This window comes from Amphibalanus amphitrite, unplaced genomic scaffold (assembly GCF_019059575.1).
Source record: "Amphibalanus amphitrite isolate SeventyFive unplaced genomic scaffold, NRLGWU_Aamphi_draft 000106F_arrow, whole genome shotgun sequence".
NCBI classification, from domain to species: Eukaryota; Metazoa; Arthropoda; class Thecostraca; order Balanomorpha; family Balanidae; genus Amphibalanus; species Amphibalanus amphitrite.
Window position 1 is genome coordinate 311,334 of NW_024881601.1, and position 22,698 is coordinate 334,031.

The window sequence follows — 22,698 nt, forward strand, 5'->3', positions numbered from 1 at the left end:
TGGACTTTGACGCGACCGACGCCAACAATTAAAATGGTCATTACAACATTTCGCAAGTCACTGACGCGTGAGCCGCCGATTTCCATTTGAATAATTTCGGCGACTGCAGTAAAATTGATGGCTGTGCTACGCGTGGCTGTGAGATTGTGTGAAATCGTCATTGAGGAGCGCGACGCGACCGGCACGCGGTCGCCGCCGGCGGGGGACCACTGTCGTCGACAATGCCGACGCGCCGTGCGACGGCCGGCGACAATGGCGACGCACCGCGCGCGCGGTGCGTCCGCTCAATTTAATCTACTTGAACGGGGCGACAGTGCGCGCTGTCGGGGCCGCTAAGCTGATTTGGTCACCTGCTGCTGGCGTCAAAGGGTTGCCGAGAGCGAAAAACGAAAGGGGAGCAACGTGAAATGCGGAATTAAATTACCCGAAAACCACGCCGACAGCGTGGCAAAGCGCGTCAAAAAATGGCCGCTTTTGATGTGAATAACGGCGGTGACGGAATATTAAACGGAATCACATATCGAGATGTGATTCTGTGATTTGGGAGACTTTGACATGGCAGCTGCTAACCACAGTGTTTGGTTGCTGTGAAAGGGTGAAATGATGTGTCGTTATTGGTTCGTCACAAAGGTTTGAAGGGTGTTTAACACTAATGTTATCAGCGAAATATGTCATTGAATTACAAAATGTGATAGACGATTCGCTTTCATTCAGTCTTGTGAAATTGCCGTGATGCTCGATTGAGTACATAGAATGACGCAATGCTCGTAACAGATATTGCTGATGATGATAAAATATTATTTAGCTACACCTAAAAAGCATCATAGGCACACTACATGTGCACACTACTGAGCACCAGAGATTTCAACGAAAGCAAAAAGGCTGAACACAACTTGTGACGAATAACCGAAAATCCAGGAGGCATTGAATCCGTTGTGGCGGCATTTTCTACTTCATTTTATTAAATGCTACATAAATAATAGTCGTATGCTATAAGACATATTCCGCTTTGCCAGTCCAATCCTTTCTTGCCCCTGAATGATACCTACGCAATATGCATGCAGTGCCCTTGTGAACTTCAGATCTCGTAACATTCTTGGTTCTTTGGAAGAATACAATGCTGGGTGGATACAGAGCATGATACGTTTGGCCATTGAATTTTGGTTATCTTATTTTTCATCAATTATTTCTCCTAGTGCATTTATGCGCGCACAAGAACGGCTATTCATTATGTAAAACCTAATTCAACATTTTCGATGCGTCATAGTCCATTTCAAGATGTCTGCCATCTGATCTAATTCCGTCAAATGGGCCTATTTCGAGCGCCTTTGGTCTTCCGCCGGCGTTCCATATGCGGCATTGTTGCCGTCGGCTCGCCGCGTCTGATTAACAGGCCGTCCCCAGTGGGCAGAGATGCACCTTGCGCGCACCGCCCGCGGCCCCATCGGCCGTCCCGCAGCGTCAACAAAGGCCGGCCCGCCCGGCAGCTTCTCCAAACAATTTAGACACGCAGCGAATTGTCTGCCGGCGTGCCGTCTATGTGCTCTTTGCCTGTAATTAACTCTCGCGTTATTATCTATGCAAATGAACGGGGCCGAACGTTCAGCGCGGTCAAAAATCGGCAGCCGCCGGCGGTACACGAGATGAAATGGTAATGACGAACCGTCCGCGGCCGGCCGGCCGGCGGCAGCCCGCGGGCGGGGTGGATGTGAACTGCAGAGGACGAACAGGTGGGTGAACTCAGATCTGACGCTCCGAGATGTGAGTGAAACGTAGCGAGGATGGGAGGCTCACGAATAAGGTGCCGGGGTGTGGAATAAAGCCGATTATTTTGTTATTGCTATTTATTCATTTATGTTTTGTGTCTTTTGACCTTGGCTGATTTGAACGAACAACTTAAACATTAATGAAATAAGTTTATCATCTGCATTTAAAATAAAAACTTAATACAGTAGCTTTCTGTGTTAGCTTTTTTGGTTGCAATTTTTCAACATTATTGTTTCCAAATCAGGCCGGTTGCGAATTCTGGATATTTGCCCCATTGCTCGTGCACCTAACGTTCCCCTTTCTTGTTTAACGTTCACGGAGACCACGGCGGCGTCCGTCTGTCCCGGTCTGTCCCTGCCGTGTCGTGTGGCGTCCACCGGCCCCAGCACACCTGGTTAGGTCGCCACGGGTCACCTGCCCCGTGACGGTCGAACAGGTGGACCCCTTCAGCCGACGGCGAATGCAAATATCGTTCAGTTCACAGGCTGAATTACCGAGCGCGCGGGTGTAATTAGTCCTGTTCTCCCTCCCCCAGACAGGAGCCTCCCCCTCCCCCCTCCCGCTGCCGGGAAGGTACAGCAGGGTGCTCCCCTGGGGGAGTGGAAATCAATTTGTGGTGCTCGGTGCGATGTAAGCGCCGGTTCCTGGTATATATCATCCGACGTCTGATGAGGATTAATGGATCTCTTTCTGAAAGGAATACGCTGCAGTCCGCTCCGGGAAACCACGAAATGGGGAGAAGAAAGTTGGAATGTCGCTTCCTGCTCTGACAGCCGCGCATAATTGGGGACTGTCAAGATCATTTCAGATGACAGTTTGATCTTGTTTGGTCGGTGTACATTACACGTACTATTCTTGTGATTATTATCCACGTATAGAAGCGTTACACTGATGCAGGCCTGATTTGATTCTGGTCGGACTAGCACGAGCGAATACTTTATCTCCGTCAATCGACGCTGGGAGTTCGCGGGGGTGGCAATAGGACATGGACACCATTGGTTACAAGCGCCTGATCAGTGGAGGGAGGCCGGGGGGGGGGGAGCAGCGATGCGCAGTGACTATAAATCCCGACGGTTATTACAGCTCATTACATGGGTGCGACTGCCACCGTTAAAGGGGTGCACGTGGACTGGACATTACTCAGGCGAGTCTCTGCACCTCTGTGGTCCGGGGACGACGGCGGGGGACGGGACGCCCGTGTTACTATAAGTGTCCCACCCCTCCCTGTTCCCCTGGGCCACGTAGTCACACCTGGAGGCTACCTGCCGCCGCGCCTCTGACCGGTAATTACACGCGCGCGGTGGTAATTGGTGTGTTAACGAGGTGCACACAGAGCGCTCCTGTGAGCAGATCCCACTAATTTGGCCCGCTCGTCCCCCGGGCCCACTCACCGGCCGTTCGGCGATCGCGTGAATCGGCCAGGAGCCGCCGCGGCGCGTCACATACGGCGCCACGGGCGGCCGGAGCGCCGCGGGACACCGCAAATATTGGCGGATAAACGCCTCATTTGTACAGTTTTCCTGTCAAAGGGGTGCAATAATTTGCACGTAATTGGGTCACGTGCAACGATTAGATATAAACACATATTATGGTGTCGAAAAGTTAGCCAAGTAGCTTGCTACAGCCATGAATAACAATCGCTTGTTCAGTATAAAATGTGATCGGGATGACTTTCGTTTTCTATTTAGCCAAAGGATTTGAGCTGGGTACACGGGGCGGACAATGGCGTGGACAGAGGGGTGCGCAGAGCGAACGGGGAGAGCCGGCGAGATGGGCACTCCGGAATTCCATCGATCACTATTAATCAGAGCAGGCTGCTTCCGCCTCTCCACAGTGAATGCGGCTGAAGAGCCGACAGAGTACGACGACGTTACGCAGCAGAAAAACGACATAAAACATCGCGAAGCCGCACGTGTCAACACGCTGGCGACAGGGGGTCGCCCGAGGGCCATTGTGGGGTGCGTCGGCTCCGGAGGTGACGACTCATCGGGGCTCGGCGACTCATCTGATGGATAGCCCGGTGACCCGTGCCGACTCGAGCGCCCAGCGATTTGTCCCTCACTAATGCTGACGGATCGGTCACGGTGTTTTGAAAGGCCACGTGACCAGTGCGTTAGCAGTCGCCGTTGCAGCGGAAACGAAATTAGCATTCGTGGGTGCCACAGCTCGAAGCTTACTACAGAAAACATAAGATACATTTTTCTACGTAATTCTGAAGCTTTTTCGAACAACAAACGAATTTCGTGCATTATATAAAATAGACGCTAATTGGGTGCGGTTCTCCCCTTCTATGTCCCACCACCTTTTTCGACGTCAAGAGAAAAATTAGAACGGAAAATTAGAAGCATCATGATTAAGTGAAACTAGTTGGATATTAAACAGCCTCTTGTGAAATCTTAGAAGAGTGCCTGCATCGTTTACAAGGGCTTCTTAAGTGGCTCATTATTTTGCGCCCCGCTGTAAAAATGTCGCATTTGTCACGTTTCCAGACACTCGTAATCTCATCGGTAGAAAAACACCCACTTCTCGCGCCGATAGCAACTGAGGGCTTGTTTTAATATTACACGTATTTACGGAGAAGATTGTTTTAATTGGCACGGAGCAATGGAGCTTTGATATTTAATCGAATCGACATATATCTGTTGCATGTGTCGGCCGGGTTCAATTAGCAATTCAACCGACGACGCAGATCCACCAGCGAGGGGTCTCGGGCTGGTATCGAACAATGGCTCGTCTTCCGACTTACGGCACTAAACCCGAGCGTATTGCGAATCCTCGACCCTTATAAGAGCTCTCTCAGTGAATGCATAATTAGCATCGGGGAGACAGCCACAGTTGACAGGGCCACTTAGCCATGTGCTCGAAATTAGCCCTCTTCAGAGCCGGCGCTCGCTCGGTCCAACTGGCAGAGAGCTGATAGTGAATGTGGAGAAAACAATGGACCGGAGGATTTGAAACACAGCCCCAGAGCGCACGGAACCGACTGGAAAACAATGAGCCTGAGGATGAACTCCTTTAGCCAGAGTTCGGGTGAAGAAGGGCCACTGTCAGCTTCCTGATACCCACTGCCAGCAATGGGAGTAAAATGGTGCGCGCATACGGCTTAATTTGACGGAAAGTGCCCCGGAACATTAGTCATGGTCATACCTACAGAGGCGGATCCAGCTCAGAGTTTTTTTTTTGGGGGGGGGGGGGCAAACCATAACAATTTATCGATTCTTTCCATGCATCGTCCATAGGCGTAATATTAAAATTATGCCGTTTGGGGGGGGGGGCAAATGCCCATTTTGCCCCCCCCCCCCCTGGATCCGCCACTGCATACCTATGTTGGGTATGTCATAACTACAGGCAATTCACTTTGACTGTGGACCTTAGGTCCTTCATCTCCATTTGAATGAACGATTGGTAACTGGCCTCCGCAGACGTCAAGCACCAACGTCCTCATTATTTTCCTTGTTTTCGAACTTTCAAAATCTATTTAAAAAACAAGCATATAGATCACGGTAGCCATTTTCTCTCTTCACAAACCAAGCACCAGGCAAGTCCCAATTTCCAGGACCATTTGATATGAACACTGCTAAATGCGGTCGGTGTTTTGTTTAAGCGGACCTGACACGTCCGACCGGGCCCATAACTCAGACGTCGTTTATGAAGACAAACTGTGTGAGCTATGACTGGAGAAGGCAGCGGGGAAAGGCAATTATCTTTATGGCGGCGCCGCGAGCCCGCGCACAGAGTAACCCCGAGGTGCGACGCCCGGCGCGCAACAAAGGCCGAATCGGCCGGCCTAAGTGCCGCCCCGGGACGCCTCAATGGCCGCAAAGCCGGCCAGAATTGGCGAACGACACGACGAACACCACGTATATTGTGTTTGTCAGAGACGGTGCTGGCAACTCGTAAATACCCCACAAAACGAGCGGTGCGCGTTAAATGCCCGACGGCAAATAAACACAAGTCTATGTTTCCAAAACACTTCAAATTGTTGTGCATTTTAGATGGACTGAATTAACTAGATGGACGGTTTATTGGCATGTTCATTGTACTGGATTGCCATCTGGGGATCCGGAACAAAAGGGTAGTTTGATAAGTTATTTATCTGTAAATATGATGGTTTTATTTTGCCTACTGTTGCCTAGAAAACATGCAGCGCGTCGAAGCGATTGCTCGCCAGCTACACTGCCTTCCCTCTCCTCGCTCATTATTGGCGTTCAATCTGCCACCACCCTGCCCAACATCCCACCAGCAGCCGCGGTAAATCAGTGCCTCCGATGACGTCATCTCCGGCCGGCCGTAAATCACGGCGGCCGGCCGACAGGTCAATGAGTGACGTCATTAGTCACCGGCCGGGTGACGGAGCATGACGCGGGAGGGGCGCGTGCATGGCTCATCGCGTGGTCATACACACAGTGGGGGGACACCGGGTGAGCGGGCAGGGGGGGGGGGGGCATGGAAGCGTCGTCACACCTGCAAAGAGGCTGCCAGGGATCAGCATGAACGGCGTTTTGGTGTGTTTAAGCCAGTGAGCTCACCTCCTATGACGAGCACGATTAAATGACAGTGTTTGATATCCGGTGATTAGATAGGCAAGTAAGAAGTGCTCGTCCACCACAAGAAAATCATTCTGATTCGTGTTGCAGCCTACCGCTAGCCGTCAACAGCAAACAGCTATGAATTGTGACTAAAATAAGGGTACCTAAATTGAAGAAAGTTTCACCAGCTGCACCACCATTCCTGGAAAACATTCATCGTAGTCATTGACGGAAACTACCAAAGCTCGTTCCGCGAGTATTCAGAGAGCTTTCGAAAAACCGCGACTCACCCCCACAAATCATTGGTACAAAGATCTGCCCATGACTGTCAGTCTGAGCACAATTATACGCGCTCTGACGCTGATCCTATGTATAAGGGTCGGCTGTATTCATATCTGTAACACAGAAAACCATGGCCATACGTATAGGCCGGGATAGAATGCAAATGATTTGACGCTATTGACTGAGGCAGAAGCGGTGGCTAAATTAAAACCGAGGGGCGGGGAGGCCAATTGTTTCGTTGAATGAGACAGTGAGGGGGCCGCGGGAGAGAGAGAGAGAGAGAGAGAGAGAGAGAGAGAGAGAGAGAGAGAGAGAGAGAGAGAGAGAGAGAGAGAGAGAGAGAGAGAGAGAGAGAGAGAGAGAGAGAGAGAGAGAGAGAGAGAGAGAGAAAGAGAAAGAGAGAGAAGCAGCACACGAATACATATATTTTTACCCTCTACCCTGCATTCTTAGTCGCAAAAACTTTATGAAAACCTAGCCAATGAAGCAGGTACGCACCTGAAAGTTCCACTCAATCGGCTGTGATTTACGTTTCCGCGTTGGCGGCAGTGCGGTGCCAGTTTGGTCCGTCCAGCGGCCGGCGGCCCTTTACCGCTCTGTGGGGGTCCAATGGCGTGTCGGCGGCTCCGTGGCCGCTGCGAAATGTGCTCACGGCAGCGCTCCGGGACCCCCGCTGGTCAACTGATAGACCTGCCGGGACGGTATATCAGCCGCCGCTCCAGCAACGGACATTGATATTGTGAGGGGGCGGACAGCTACTTCAGACCAGCCGTATATGTCGCTACGAGGAGTGGTGATTTATAACTGAAGGGAGCTGTGCCATGGCGGGATTTACAACACCAACAGTGTCTTCATATCAATTTTCCGCACTGCTTAACTTTCTCATAAGCTTTTAGAAAAATAGTCGAAGTTTTATTCACCTTGAAGAAGTCATTGAACAAAACAATCAGACACAACCCGTCAATAGGGGCGTCAAATAAGTAAACACGTTGTCATGACAACAAAGGCTTGTTACACGGAGCACACGCCCTGCACACGCCTGGGTGCTCGACTGAATCACTAAACATCACATATTTAACGAATAATTATCACAGCAAACGCACAGAGAACAAAGTGGCAACAATAACGTACAGCACAGGGAGCAGGGGACGCGGCGTTCTGCACCGATGCTAAGCGATGCACTCATCATACCGCGGAGCACGACATTCGAGAATGCACTCTGACACTCCTTACTAACATTTTTTTTACCATACCTGGCACACATACGAGTACACGAACAACGACAGTCTAGCACAACACACCCAGCTAGACATACTGCGCACTAGTCCTCAGCTCAGGGAAGACCCGTGCCAGGCATGTACCGGCACCTCTTCCCCATCACTCTCTCCCGACCATCAGCGGCGCTAGACGGCCTTCTCGCGCTGTGGGCCGGCCGGCTGCAGGGTCTGGCCGTCCCTGATTTGCGGCAGTGATCCGTTGGTGGCTGGCGAGCGGCGCTGGTCGGGCGACTTACCGGCCGGGGGTGCCGAGCTGCCCTGACCGGACGGCAGGCGCGGCAGACGGCCGGCCGACTGGTGGGGAAGGAGAGAGGAGGTGAGGGGATGGTAGGAGAGGGGAGAAGGGATGTGAGGGGATGGTAGGAGAAGGGAGAGGGGAGGTGATGGGATGGTAGGAGAGAGGTGAGAGGGGAGGTGATGGTAAGAGAGGGGAAAGGGGAAGGCATAGACCCCTTTAAACATGGACTGTGCACTGGCTTGGCCTAATCGACATTTGAGGCAAAATTTTACAAGCTTCTTAAATCACTTTAAATTGGTAGAATGGCCGCGAAAAATTATCTACAGATTCGTCTGGCCTTCATCTTTTGAATGAAAGTTCTATAATCATAAACAATTAAATATTTTTGGATAAAATTGATCTTTTGTAGACTCTGTTCTCTATCGCAACTGCAGGATTAAAATATGCAACCGAACGGAAGTGTCCCTTAAGACGACAAACGTGACGCGATATGCAGCGAAATTTTGGAAAATAAAATCTTTCACATGGTTGTTATGCACATCGAAGGACATCTCTGTCCATCTTGCTGTCCATCTGTCAGTTTTTGAAGTGTATTGGTAAGTTTATTCATGTTTTAATTGTTAACACTTCGCTGATATGTAGATTTTAGTAGGCATACATTTTTAAAATGGCACGTAAATGTGCTGTTCTTAAATGTAGATCTGGTTATAAACAGAAAAAGTCTGTTTTCAAATTCCCTGTGGAGAAAACCCGTCGTCAGAAGTGGATAGAGGTACTAAAGCCCCTGAAGCCAATATCTCTGGACTACAGTGGAGTGTGTGAGCTGCATTTCTCGACGGAGAGTTTTTGCGAGGAAGCACTAACAGCCAGAAGAACTGACCGAAAAAATCTGCGTTTGAGACCAGATGCAATTCCAAGCATATATACGCTGCCCATCAAGTAAGTGCCTGACTATATATATATATATATTTTTGTGAGAAACTACCATTTCGTCAAAATATGTAAAGTAATCGTAACGAACTTCTCCAAGTCTTCTGACAGAGTGTGTGTGGGTAAATATTTTGCGTGTGGATGGCAAAATCTTTTTCTCCTAATAAAAAGTTTGAGTGCTCATCATCGCTACACCGACTGAACGATTGCCTTGCCACTTTCAGCCATTGATACGATTAACAGTGTCTGTAAAATGTACCTTTCAAAATGTTGATATTGGTGACCTAAGGTCAGGCCAATTTTGTGACCTTTTCATTTTAACCGCGCTCTCTGGAGGCTAAACCGTTGATCTAAGGTCCAATCTAAGAACACATTAGCGAAAGAGCGTCAAAAGAGATATCTGAAATGCGGTTTTGCACGGCGCTGTAGTTCTGGTTTCCGATTTATGCGCCAGTTTGTCGAAAAATGTTGAAATAGGTCATGTTTGACCTTTGAAGACCTCTGGTGACCTGACCTTTGACCTGACCATAAAAATGACTGAAGTAGTTTCGTAATTAAGTTAAAGTAACAGGCGAACAATGAATTAAGTAAATACGCATTTCTTTTCTTTTCAGCGACGGCGGGGATGAGGCCGAGGTGTCTCAACGTCCCACGTCGCGCGCAACGCCTACAGCGAGGCGGGAACAGCAGAGGCAGATCTGGAAAAGTCAAGAAGACACCATGTTTCAGGAGGAAAGGGTGCTCTCTGCTGTTGAGATGGCCGAGAAACTGGCTTCTCACACTATGCCGTCGGGATTCATTCTCGTCAAGATGCCAGCGACTGAGCTGAAGGAGGACGTTTTGTCCATCCGAATGGAGACCCTGGACGTAGCGCGAGGCCCTCTAGTGGTGCGCAGTTTGACGATATATCAAGATCTGCGGTACCAAATGCATGTGTCTGGCCGAGAATTGTCTACCTCCGCCACTGCCCACTTGGTAAGGAACACAGAACGATTTCAAACCACGTCGGAAGTGCTGAACGTGCTGGCGTTTCTAAAGGCGCAGCCTCTAGAAGAGTGCACAATGACATCCTGCCTGGAACTGCTGCAGAAGCTGGCTGAGGACGACACAACCGACTGCAGAGTCTTCAGTGGGTTCGCTGTCGAGCAGCTCCGACTGAGGACCTGTCCCAGAACCGCCCGCAAGTACAGCCCATCACTCCTCGGAACAGCTGTCATCTGGAGCCGGACAAGTCCCCAGCTATATGAAGAACTCCGAAACTCTGGACTCTTCATCTTACCGCACCGGTCCACACTAAGGAGACTTACGTCTGCACTCAGTGTCCAGGAAGGCCTTGAAATCGGTACGATGAAGTACCTGCAGATGAGGAACGCGAAGCTGACGCCAAGAGAGAGGATAGTAAATCTCGCTATGGACGAAGTCTATTGCGCCCCAACGCTGGAGCTCGCCGGCGGAAGACTGCATGGGGAATCAAGTGATGGCTCTGGAAAAGCGACCACAACGCTTTTCTGTACCCACATTTCATCTGTCGCTGGCAGATACGAGGATCTGGTCACGATGTCACCAGTGGCGCACGTCACAACGCAGGAAATGGTGAAGATGTTCTTCAACGTAGTGAAAGGCCTCACGGAGCTCGGATTTCGTGTGGTCTCTGTCACCACCGACGGACATCGCACAAATCAAAGCTTCCACCGAGCGCTCGGAGATGGCACCCACCCCGAGTACATCGTGAACCCGTGGAGCAGTGATGGGCTGGGAAGAATCTACACGATGTTCGATACAGTCCATCTGTTCAAGAACATCTTCTTTAACTTGTTGAACAAGAAGACTCTTCTCTGCCCGCCGTTCGAAAAGACCGGAGCTGCCCTAACGGTGAAATCTTGTCACCTTGAGAAGCTTCACAGAATGGAGTTCGGCTCTCCAGTGAAGATGGCCTATCGTCTCTCCGATAAAGTCCTCAACCCGACGAGCATAGAGCGCGTGAACGTGAAGCTGGCAGACTCCGCGACCCACGAGACCACCATAGCAGGGCTCATGGTGTACAGTAAGGAGCCTGGGTGCGACGGATTCGCAGACACTGCCGAGTTCCTGAAGATAGTAAGGACTTGGTTCAACATTGTGAACGTGAAGTCGCCATACAAGCACGTGGCCAAAAGGGACGATTTACTCAAGCCCATCTGCCTGGAGAATGAAGACGGTCTGAAGTACCTGGAGAAGTTTGGCGCTCTGATGGAGGACTGGGATCGACAACCGGGAACAGCAAAAATCTCCTCTGACACTCTTCGGGGTCTCGTCCTGACATGCAGAGGCCTGGTGGGCCTGTCAAAGTACCTGCTGCAGGAGTGTGATTTAGAGTACGTCTTGCTAGGTAAGATACAGTCGGACCGCATAGAGGGTCACTTCGGCCACCTCAGAAAACTTGCCGGTGGCAACTTCTGGGCCAGCCCGCGCCAGTTTACAGAAGGCGAGGCTATCATCCGTGCCAAGAGCCTGCTGTGGCTGTCTGGGTACACTCCGGATGAAGTAGCGGTAGATATGCGGCTCGTTACTCAGCAGCGAGAGGAGAACGACCACCGTGTGGCAACAGAGCTAACACAGATCGCTGCGGAGTCTCTCCCCGCTGAGGAAGGACCAGAAGAAGGCAAGGACGCGGTGTTTCACATGGCCGGCTACTTGGCCCACGCTGTGCAGAAGAAGCACAAATGCAACCCTTGTCGTGACCTTCTCGCGGATGGCCATCGCAAAATTTCTGTGAAAATAGCAGTCAGCGGAGCTGAGGAGCAGGAGGCTGCCGCTACATTCACAGACCTGCTGAACCGGGGAAAGCTGCTCCAGCCATCTGCCACTTGTCTCAAAATCACTGAGGACATATGCTCCATCTTCAGGTCCCTGAGAGTTGAGGCTAAAACCCGCGCCATTTTGTTTGGGTGCACAAACCCCAGGAGAGTGTTTAAGGAGATCTCGCTGAACCTCTTGGAAGAAAAAGAAGGCTCCCAGCTGGAGTGCGCGGCTGGTCACAAACTCAGCAAACTCATCTTGCCCACCATGGCGGGGGCGCTGTTCAACGCTTGCGTCTCCAATCATGCCAAGGACCTGAACAGCCTAGCACACGCCGAAAAGAGGCCAAAGCAAGCACAGGGACGCGCTGGTCGAAGAAACTCGGATTCCGACAAGATCCGAAAGCTGACTGGATCGAAATGAGTGATCATTTGAACGCCTACGTTCTCCGGAACCTGATCTCAGGTTCTCAGGTGCATTCAGACTTCGGGTCAGAATTGGGTGGGAAACTACTGAGAGAAGTAAATAGGAAGGCATGCATGTGTATTTTTGCACAATACAAAATAAACTACTCGCAGCATTTTTTAATAGTTTTCGTTTGAAAGGTGGGGTGTTTAACTAAGCGTCAAGTTTCGAGGACAGCGCAACTTTATGCGGGAGTCGATCCCCGATCATTAAAGTGCAGGGGTCGCCCCCCTCGCCCTGACCTCTCCGTTGGCCATGTCCCTTAGAATAAGTTAGTTGCGTTTCTTTTAAAGCTATTGTGATTATGAATTATCTAAAGCGCAACAAAAAGCACCGAATCGAATGTAATGCTAGATTCATTGTTTACATAGGAGGCAAAATTTTGCCTCAAATGTCGATTAGGCCAAGCCAGTGCACAGTCCATGTTTAAAGGGGTCTATGGGGAAGGTGATGGGATAGTGGGAGAGGTGAGAACCCTTGTGCCATCGAAGGACGCAAAATGGCCTGTGCCGGCGAGGGTTAAGCATCGCAAGACAGACTGAATGATAGAAGGGCAGAAAGTATGACAGAACATAATGCTGGGTTTAATCACATCGCTGCCATGTATATGACGGCTGTTGGTGGCAGCACTGACCTTTTCCGACATGACCTTCATGAAGGGGTGCTTCATCAGCTGGGCGCACGTGGGCCTTGTCTCAGGATCCTTGTCTACGCAGTGCTGAAAAAGACAGATGTATTGGTCAGTGTGCGTGATATGCAACATATCAGAGTGAGGAAACATACTGCAACGCAAATATCATTCTTACAGTATCGTTCATAGATGACACTGGCTTCGAACGCCTGAACACAAGCTGTACCGCAATACTCGACGCAAGTGGGACGGGATTCCAAGAATCGCGATACTGCCGATGCAAAAAGGAGTTTCCAATACAGGTGGATTGAAATCAATTTATGGTGAAGCGAGACGAATAAAACGAATTGGTCTCACCATTCTATGTCTAAGATTCATACAATATCTTATGCTCCTTGACACCATCAGCTATGCTTGCTCACCATGACGAAGTCCATGCACTCCTTGCTGCAGTACTTGGAGAGTTTCTGCTCCAGACTGTCCTTCTTATCAGACTCCGGGATGCTCATGCCTCGGAAGAACCTGTTCGCCTTGAAGATCTGCATGTGTCGGGGAAGTAGCTCGCCTGCAATAGAAACATGTACGTCAATCTAATGAATGAATGAATGAATGAATGAATGAGTGAATTAATTAATGACTGACTGACTGACTGAATGAATGAATAAATGAACGGCCAACCTTTTTATTCATTATTGTCCTCATCTCAGTCCTAAGCACTGTCCTCAGCTGTACTCACTAATCATAGGTACACTTTCAACAACCCTTGCTGACTGTCCCCAGTCTTTCCCTATCCCCTCGCCACCCACCGAGCGTCCGCCTGATGAGGTAGAGCTGATCGAGGTCAGAGCGGCCGGGCCACAGCGCGTGGCCGCGCACCAGTTCGGCCAGCACGCAGCCGATGGCCCACACGTCCACCGGCGGCCCGTACTGAGTGTCGCCGACCAGCAGCTCGGGAGCCCGGTACCAGCGCGTGGCCACGTAGTCGGTCAGGTTCTCACCCTGGCCGCCTGCACAGACAGGCGTGAGAGGGGCGTCGGTGACCAAACAGCGGCACATGATCCGGGGGATGGGGATATGGTGTTTGATGTCGGACCATAGACTAGAATAAGGAGCAGTCTTCATCCTCCCAGCATGATAGCGGTCATCGTAGCGTAATTAACAACCGAACGCGTGTTATACTCTATCCAATGACTCTACGAGATAAGAAATAATGTGCCTGCCTGCAAGAATGAAAGCAGGCTTCTTGGGCAGCGGATTCCGAGATCCGATTGGGACATTTCCTGAGGGCCCTGAGCTTATCATTATTGGAGGAAACGTAGAATCGGCAGCATCTGCAAATACAGCAAACCCTCGTAAAAACAGGCTTCTAAAACCAGTAAAACGCCTTTTGGGCGAAGAACGAGCGAGCGAGATAGTGAGCCCTGCACGTGCAGAAGGGCGAGAGGGTACTTCCAACGGGCTCGTGCAAAGCACCCTTCTAACCGGTCGCTAGGCGGTGTACCAAATTTGAACGCAATCGGCCCAGCCGTTCCTGAGATCTGGAAGCGGCATTCTGCACGTGCGCACGTGCAAACGGGGTCCAAAATGACTTTTGCACGGCACCCTACTAACCGGTCCCCAACCGTGTACCAAATTTGAGCGCAATCGGCCCAGCCGTTCTCGAGATCTGGAAACGCCCCCTGCACGCGCGCACGTGCAGTAGCACCCTAACCGCAACACATGGGAATGCATTGCCTGGTGGGTGCCTACCTGTATGCCAAGTTACAGCGAAATCGCCCCAGTAATTACCGAGTTACTGAAATGGGAACAAATTTGGCACCTCTTATTGTTGTATTTTGCACGTGCAGTGGGGGTCACTCACATAGATGAAGAGTATCCGACCTTTGGTAGAAGGGATGCAGCTACCCTATAAAAATGACCGCAAGACAATCGCTCAAGCCGCTGCTGAGATATGGGCCTCTCAAAATCATTACTTTTGCAAAACTGCTTGAACACCCTTGACTTTTCACGTGGCACGTGCCACGGCGGTCACTGAGATGTATCAAAAGTAGTCAATTACGGGGTAAAAGGGATGGGGCTACCCAGCAAAAAAGACCGCAGGCCATTCGGTCCAGCGGTTGCTGAGATATAAGCCTCTCAAAAGCGTTACAGGCCGGGCCGGGCCGGGCCGGGCCGGGCCGGGCCGGGCCGGGCCGGGCCGCTCATACTGAGATTTTTCCGTTATATTGAAAAGACTTCGCTTCGCTCGCTGCGCTCGCTCGCTCGTAATTACATAAGTTATTCAGCGCGATATTGATTATGTCCTTTCGCATACCTAGGCGCAATCTAAACCTCGATCCAGTGATAGTTTCCAAATAAGCCCAAAAACAGAACTAAGAACTGAAATAAGATGATGAAAAAAGAAAAATAAATCGGGTGCTTCGATTGATTACACCAGATGACGATCATCAAGGAACTAGTTAAAAATGCCTCTTTATGACAAATAACCCTATTCACAACATTCAAAGCCGCGTCAACAATGCCCCTCGCCAATCCTTCCCACTCCTACAGTGGCACCGTACTCATGCTGCGAGCGAAGCCGAAGTCGCAGAGCTTGACGACGCCGTCCTTGGAGATGAGCAGATTTTCGGGCTTCACGTCTCGATGGATGCAGCTGCGCGAGTGGCAGAAGTTGACCGCCTGAAGCACCTGCCAGATGATCTTCCGCGCCCGCTCCTCGCTCATCCTGCTGTCGAAGTAGGCCACGGCCAGTGAGGTTTGAGGGAAATGCCGTATCAGTTCATGATGATATCTGACTATTAGGGTGTGTTAGTCAGTGAGATAAAACGCTTAAAAGTAAAAGCGCAGATAAGACACAGGTTATTTCAAAACCTATCACCTTATATGTATATTGACAACAGCAGTGCACGCGACCGCCATCTACGACACATTTTGATATTGAATCCATCCGAACAAATAAAAGACAAAATTCGTCCAACGATAGGTAAGATTAGTAATCACATTAATGCGGTACTGGTTTAGCCAATCTACCACCCAGACCACTGGGTGGCCTGGTAACATACTGCGCCCCCTCCGCGGCGCAACTAACCCTTTGTTGGACTTCTCCAGCTCATCCAGCACGGTGCTGTCGCAGAACTCGAACACCAGGTGAAGTCGCTTCCTGCGCCTGAACACCTCCAGCAGGTTCACCAGGTTCGGGTGCTTCAGTTGCTGCGCGGACCGGCCGCACGGTCAGACGAGGCGGCAGAACAGAAGGTGGCCACAGCCAGGTTACTCGATCGTGTTCGATGTTAACAGAAACGGACGGCTCGAGAAAAATACATAGGTTCAGCGAAGTTGATTTTAAAAATTGATTAGCAATCAACGTAACCAGGGATGTCACTAAAAGGAAAGCCATTGAGCAATGGCCAAGCTCATGATAAAACGCTTAGATATCCCAAGGCTGAGCCTTGGGCTCAATCAAAGGAGCAGTTACGAAGCCCAAAGCTTACCTTTAGCATGCGCACTTCTCGAACAGCGATCTTACGAATGACCGGGTCATCCTCTGCCTCGAGGAACTTCTTGATGGCCACGATTTGACCCGTCTCTCGATTTCGACACTTGTAGACGGTGCCGTAGGAGCCCTCGCCTAGCTTGCCGAGTTTCTCGTACTTTTCGAGACCGCGCGTCTCCTGGGCTGACTGGGTCTGAGAATGACCCCCGCTGACCCCTGGAGACCAGGAAGTGGGATAAGGCAAGGATCAGTTGTGGGCAGATCACTCTGCTCGCAGCCAAGCGCCCTTGGAAAGATAATAAGTTGTTCGCACTTCGATTGTGATGATATTATAAGCAGAGAAAGCAAAATATGAAATGAATATAAATCGTACTTCGTAATTTAATAAAATGCCTCAAATCCCTTGGGGTCGTATCAAAAGATGGGGATTGTCTTACCGTGAGGTTTTGCTTCTCGCTTCATGTTATGCTTAAAAATGCCTTGCAAAATGTTTGACAACAACGATATAACAGTTTAAGCAAGAACGTGCTATTTCAACAATATAATTATTGACACCAATTCAATATTGAATGCAAAACAATATTTTGGATTAGATTTACAGCGCCATCCTGCTGTGTGTCGTTATCGTCTTCTTCGAGACATACCTGGCTGACACGTGAAAGCATTCATCAGCGTCTTCGGCTCCGCGAATTTATGAACTCTTGGGTTCGGTAGGCCGTAGGTTTGCAACCACTGTGATTAGTCTCAAACAAGTGTATTAATCCGCATTTTCTAAAGCATAGATGTCTGCAATTGTTTCACGCTCTTTATTATTTTTTTTTTATAGATACGTTACGAGGTAGGCGTCAATTTCTCAACTGCGCGTCGAAAGATCCTAAATCTTGACAAAAACCAATACATAATATTTCGTTGTTGTAGGCGAGCAATGGCATCTTTGAGCATCATCATAAGTAGAAAAGTATGTATAAATAACCTTATGCTCATTCTTTGCACTTTTTTGTTGAAATTGAATAATTAAACAAAATCATTGATATATTTCGGCTTGCGCCATCTTCAGAATCTCTGAAGATGGCGCAAGCCGAAATATATCAATGATTTTGTTTAATTATTCAATTTCAACAAAAAAGTGCAAAGAATGAGCATAAGGTTATTTATACATACTTTTCCACATAATATTTCGATCGTCCCCAGCAATCAAAGACGAGCGATGCACATAAACATTTATTACAATCCATATCCAATGCATACAAAACAACGAGAGCACGGTAACACAGCTTCCTCATACAAAGCACAGACTTCTGGAATATGGAAGATAACCTAGAAATACAGGCCAGAGATGTCGGATAAAGAATTGCCAAATGTGCGATATAAATCGCCACAGACTATTGAAACTGTGAAATGAAACTGTGACTTCAGCATAAAGCAAGTAATCTTTCAGCCCCAGATACCCACAATATCACCTGCAAAAGTTACACAATTAGTTATCAGCAAAATTAATCGCATCGCCAACGGGCACTTCGCTTCTCCTCACATTCCACAACAAATCCTGATGACTGGCGACCACGTGTGAAACTATACGTTATCACAAAATTGCTATGAGATAGACATATTTTCACAACAAAATCACAGAGTTCACAGCCAAACACGATCACATTCCACAACTCTACGCGATATTCAGACCCAGCAGAGTACCTACTTAACCCCGTCCCTCAGGGACGACAAGGGTCCATCTGACCAGATAAGTAAAGAATACTGCCGTCCAAACGAAAACAACCGCGAGAGCCATTTTTTTACCTACAAATTAAGGGCATCAATGGATTCATTAGATCAAGTTATGTTCCAATTTTCTAGAATGGCAAGTGGCCCTGTCCGATTGAGTGAAGAGCGTTCAGCGGTGTTTTCTGACCTCGTCCAGGCCTCGTTCGTGCAGTGTGAGCAGGCATATACGTTCACTTCCTTGAGACAAGGCGACATTGTCAAACCATCAGAGGTTCACACCATCATCAGCAACACAATAGCCGTGTTTACATAGGATTCCCTTAATCTGAATAATTCAAGATGAAGGTGCTGTCTGCTTATCGTGCAGATGACAAGAGGAGATATGTTCAAAAACTCACGTATAGGAGAAAGTGCTTTCCTGACCCACACGAGGTGAACGAGCGATGTTGGAAGCAAGATGTGAATTTGTGGCCTCACCTTGAATGGCCAAACATCTATCATTATTTTGTTCATACCGCCAGTTTACACACAAATGAAGAGATTGGTGCATACGTGTCACTTGAAGCCTTCAACTATGTCAAGTCTGGACATGTCAAAAAGGTGGAAGTGTATGTTTCAAATGAAGACGTGGTTTTCATCAGTGGAACAGTCATGCCCAGCCAGCGTCTGTAAAAAAAACAAGCCCTACCTTCCTGGACCGTGATTGAAAAATCTACTGGTGTCATCACTTGCGGGCATTGCACATGCATGGCTGGAGCTGGAGAGGCCTGCAATCACGCAGCAGCAGTGCTTTTGCTGATCGAGATGGTGTTCAGGAACAAGAGAGGAACTGAAGCAGACGATGCCTGCACCAGTGTTCTGTGTCAGTGGAAGAAGGCCTCTCACAAAGTCGAGTTTCCGGGCTCGGGTGGGGGAAATGGGCGTTTACCCTCACCCAAAGACATGAGTGGAGGTGCACCAATACATTGACCCGTGACCAACACTAATGTCTGCGAGCGCAAGCGGACGGAGAAAAAACTGAAAAAGGCATCCCCAATGTGGTTGATGTGGCACCAGATTCAGTGCTGGGCATCACAATGAAAAAAGCAAAAAAGCGTGGCAAAGCTGCCTCAACCACCCTGTCACCTGCGGACTGGCTTAACTAACGACTGCAGCAAACATCACGAGGAACTCACAAACACGCTGACCAGCACTTGCACTGAGGAGAGGTTGGCGCTGTCTTGGAGGAGGAGACAAGACATCAGAGTTCTTCTGTTGTGTGAAAGCAACAAAGGAGAGGGGGACTCACAGCATCAAAGGTCCATGAGGCTATCAATGGCTTGAGATGGGACGAGACTGCAAAAAAATCTTCTTTCAAGTGAAGAGGATCTCGTCACATACCAAACATCCAATATGGACTAGTCAACGAAAGAAAGGCAATAGAATCTCTGGAAACCTACCCGCAGACATGTCACAGCAACTACAAAGTGAGAAAAGCTGGTCTGTACGTGCATAGTGTGTGTGTTGTTGGACTTTTGGGTGGGCGCTACAGCACAGGTAGGCTATCAATAGCAAATCGCAAATTGACCTCTTAAGCCTGAAACAGACTCTTTCCGCAGTCAGGAAATCGCATGCGAGAGCCTATTCAAATACATGGAAGTAAGCTCGCATCAATCGCACGCACCTCCCGCAAGCGATTAATGCGAGAAGAATTACAATGTATTTGAATAGGCTCTCGTATGCGATTTCCTGAACGCGGAAAGAGTCTGTTTCAGTCTTTAGAAGAACAGTGCACGCCGCTGTTCGAGGCAAACATCACGCAGGATACCACTGGCGCTGATATGGTCGACTTGGGTCAATCAGGTACCGAGACCTCCGAGAAGCGGACCCGTGAGGAGTCACCTATTCAACCCCCTGCGCCGGAACAGACAACCGCTCAAGCCGTCAGCACAGACGACGCCTCTTGCCATCCCCCGGAGACTCCGACAAGCACTAAGCGTGCGCGTGCCGCCCCCGGCCGCCAACCGGCGCCGAATCCACCCGTTCAGGAGCAGCCGGAGGACGCCGAACAGCAAGCGATGGAGTCGCCTTCTCCCCGCCAACCAGCAAGGGGAGAAGTATCGACTCTCGAAACCCACATAGGACCACGTCCTACAGGAAAGACGCAGGAAGGAAAACCAGAGCACTCCCCAGCCTGACCAAAGCCGCGGTAGGCAGCATGTCGATAAGGCTGACGACCCACCACGGATGGGACCCCCTCCGCCTCCACCGCCCTTCAGCAGTCGTCTAGGGTCTGTTTCCCCAGTGACTTCAGGCTGTTCTTCTCGTCATCCTTATCCTTCCTCAAGGCTGGCTGGCCTGAGGCGTCAACGATTGAAGAGACAGAGACGTCAGCGCAGACTGCTCCTCCTTGCCGAACAAGCAGAGGGGCGTCGTCGAAGGCGTCAGATTTGGAGGCGACCCTCAATTATCAGGCGCACTATCGCTGCGAAAATCAACGACTTGAACGAACCTGAGGAGAGGCGGTCGCTCGTCGCACGCCAGGCTGATGCCTAAAACATGTGAAGCGATGTTAAAGTGTGCCAGTATATCGAACAGAATGGAAATGCAAGGATACGTCACACATTTGTCTTGCAGTGTCGTGCGGGATTTTATGCAGCGCGTGAGCACGGTTTGGTGAGCACGGCGGCAGCGGCGCGCCGATCCCCCCGCCCCGCATATTCAACAAGGAGCAGCAGCGTTTCCTAAAATCCCAGCGGAAGCATGCTTCAGTAAAGCTAAGAGGTAGAAGATTCTCGGATGATGAGGTGACGGAGGGGCTTGCGCTCTACTATCAGAGCCCAAAGACCTACCGCCATCTCCGACGTAAGTTCGCCCTACCCAGTCCTCGGTGCTTGCGTAGACGGAAACAGACGGAGAGTCCGTCCAGATGCAGACAGGGTTTCAAGACTGGATATCGGCAGTGATTAAAGAGAAGTTCGAGAGCTCTGCCGAGCATGACAAACTTGTGGTCATTTCATTCGACGAAATGCAAGTTCGGCCGAAGCTGACATATCTGTGACACAACGACGTCGTCGAAGGGACAGAAGATTTTGGAGAGATGTGCAGGACGTCTCAAACGAGCTGACAGTGCATTGGTGTTCACAGCTCGTGGCATCACCTCGTCAAGGGAACAGCCCGTGGGCTACTGCTGAGCAAAGGAGCAGCACCAGCACGTGTCCTGAAACCTATTCTGGAAACTTGCATACAAAAGCTGCGTGAAGCTGGGTACACCTGTCTGCACGGTATGCGAAATGGGTACGCCAAATCAAAAACTGCAAAAAACTCTGTGTCCACGCAACCAAACCCCAGTTCGAAGTAGATGGTGAAGATGTCATGTGTCTGTATGACGTCCCACGCCTTATGAAGTGCCTAAGAAACACACTCCTCAAACAATTAGTCACGGTAGATGGGAAGACCGCCTCGTGGAACCGCATTCGACAGTTTCACGCCACTGACAGAGGCCGCAAGCTGCGATGTGCCCCTAAGTTGAGCGACAAGCACGTTTCTTAACTGTATTACTCATGAAGCCACAGGCGCTAAAGCAGATTGGGTGGCAAAGCAAGGTACCATGGAAAGATCAAATGCCTTTGCAGGCAGTGCTACCACACGCTGTGGCCAAATGTGTGAGAATGCGGCCCTCCAAATCTATGGGGGGATGTGTAAGAGAATCTCTCGTGAACTGTGGTCTGATAATCCCACCTGCATGTCCGTGGCTGGGGTTCTCCCCTGATGCTGTGGTGGTCAGGTGTTTTTCATTCCAACTGCCTTATCATCGCTAAAAAACATGTGTCGAACGACCATTGATAACAATGAGACGACTTCAAACGTGCTCCCCTACATTTCATGGTATCCGATTAAGACGAGTGCCGAAAAGCACGATTGCAATGTATGCCGAGCTGCTCAATGCTCATGGTAAGTCCAAGAAACTGGTGGTTTACAAATTATAGATTCTGTGTGGAATAAAATCGTATACCGGTCTGACTGATGCAAATGTTGGTGGTTTGAACAGGTCCACAGACATTCTAATAGGTCGCAGGTTGGACCTTTCGTGTTACACAGGCTGTGGAACTTGCGGTGCTGTTTCGGCGCGTTTTTTTTTTACAATACTGGATACTGGCAGTGATTAAATAGAACTTCGAGAGCTCTGCCGAGCATGATAAACTTGTGGTCGTTTCATTCGACAAAATGCAAGTTCTACCGAAGCTGACATATCTGTCACACAATGACGTCGTCGAAGGGACAGAAGATTTTGGAGAGATATGTGGAGGACGTCTCAAACGAGCTGACAGTGCATTGGTGTTCACTTCACCTCGCCATGGAAACAGCCAGTGGGCTACTGCTGAGCAAAGGAGCAGCACCAGCACGTGTCCTGACACCTATTCTAGAAACTTGCATACAAAAGCTGCGTGAAGCTGGGTACACGTCTGTCTGCACGGTATGCGACATGGGTACGCCAAATCAAAAACTGCAAAAAAAAAACTCGGTGTCCACGCAACCAAACCCCAGTTCGAAGTGGATGGTGAAGATGTCATGTGTCTGTATGACGTTCCACGCCTTATGAAGTGCCT

General features: G+C 49.7%; 1 protein-coding gene across 2 annotated transcripts; it reads right to left on the bottom strand.

Annotated features, from left to right (window-relative positions):
* Positions 1-7,468: 7,468 nt before the first annotated feature.
* Positions 7,469-17,035, bottom strand: LOC122380748 (cyclin-dependent kinase-like 1). Of its 2 annotated transcripts, none has more exons than XM_043364160.1 (8): positions 16,828-17,035; positions 16,389-16,606; positions 15,986-16,107; positions 15,459-15,625; positions 13,704-13,904; positions 13,320-13,462; positions 12,901-12,984; positions 7,469-8,149 (listed from the first exon to the last, which is right to left on the bottom strand). In XM_043364160.1, exons 1-8 carry the CDS (start codon positions 16,850-16,852, stop codon positions 7,982-7,984), a joined length of 1,128 nt encoding a protein of 375 aa, XP_043220095.1. In that variant the 5' UTR covers positions 16,853-17,035; the 3' UTR covers positions 7,469-7,981. The 2 variants fall into 2 exon arrangements, with proteins under 2 accessions (XP_043220095.1, XP_043220096.1); XM_043364161.1 differs by having other exon boundaries at positions 15,459-15,622; positions 16,828-17,025.
* Between the last annotated feature and the right edge of the window lie 5,663 nt (positions 17,036-22,698).

Coding starts and splice junctions, on each gene's coding strand:
- LOC122380748 (XM_043364160.1), bottom strand. CDS start 16,852: ATGAAGCGAGAAGCAAAACCTCACG. Junction 16,607..16,827: donor GCGAGAAGCAAAACCTCACG/GTAAGACAATCC, acceptor CCTGGTCTCCAG/GGGTCAGCGGGGGTCATTCT. Junction 8,150..12,900: donor TGAAGGTCATGTCGGAAAAG/GTCAGTGCTGCC, acceptor CTTCCCCACCAG/TCGGCCGGCCGTCTGCCGCG.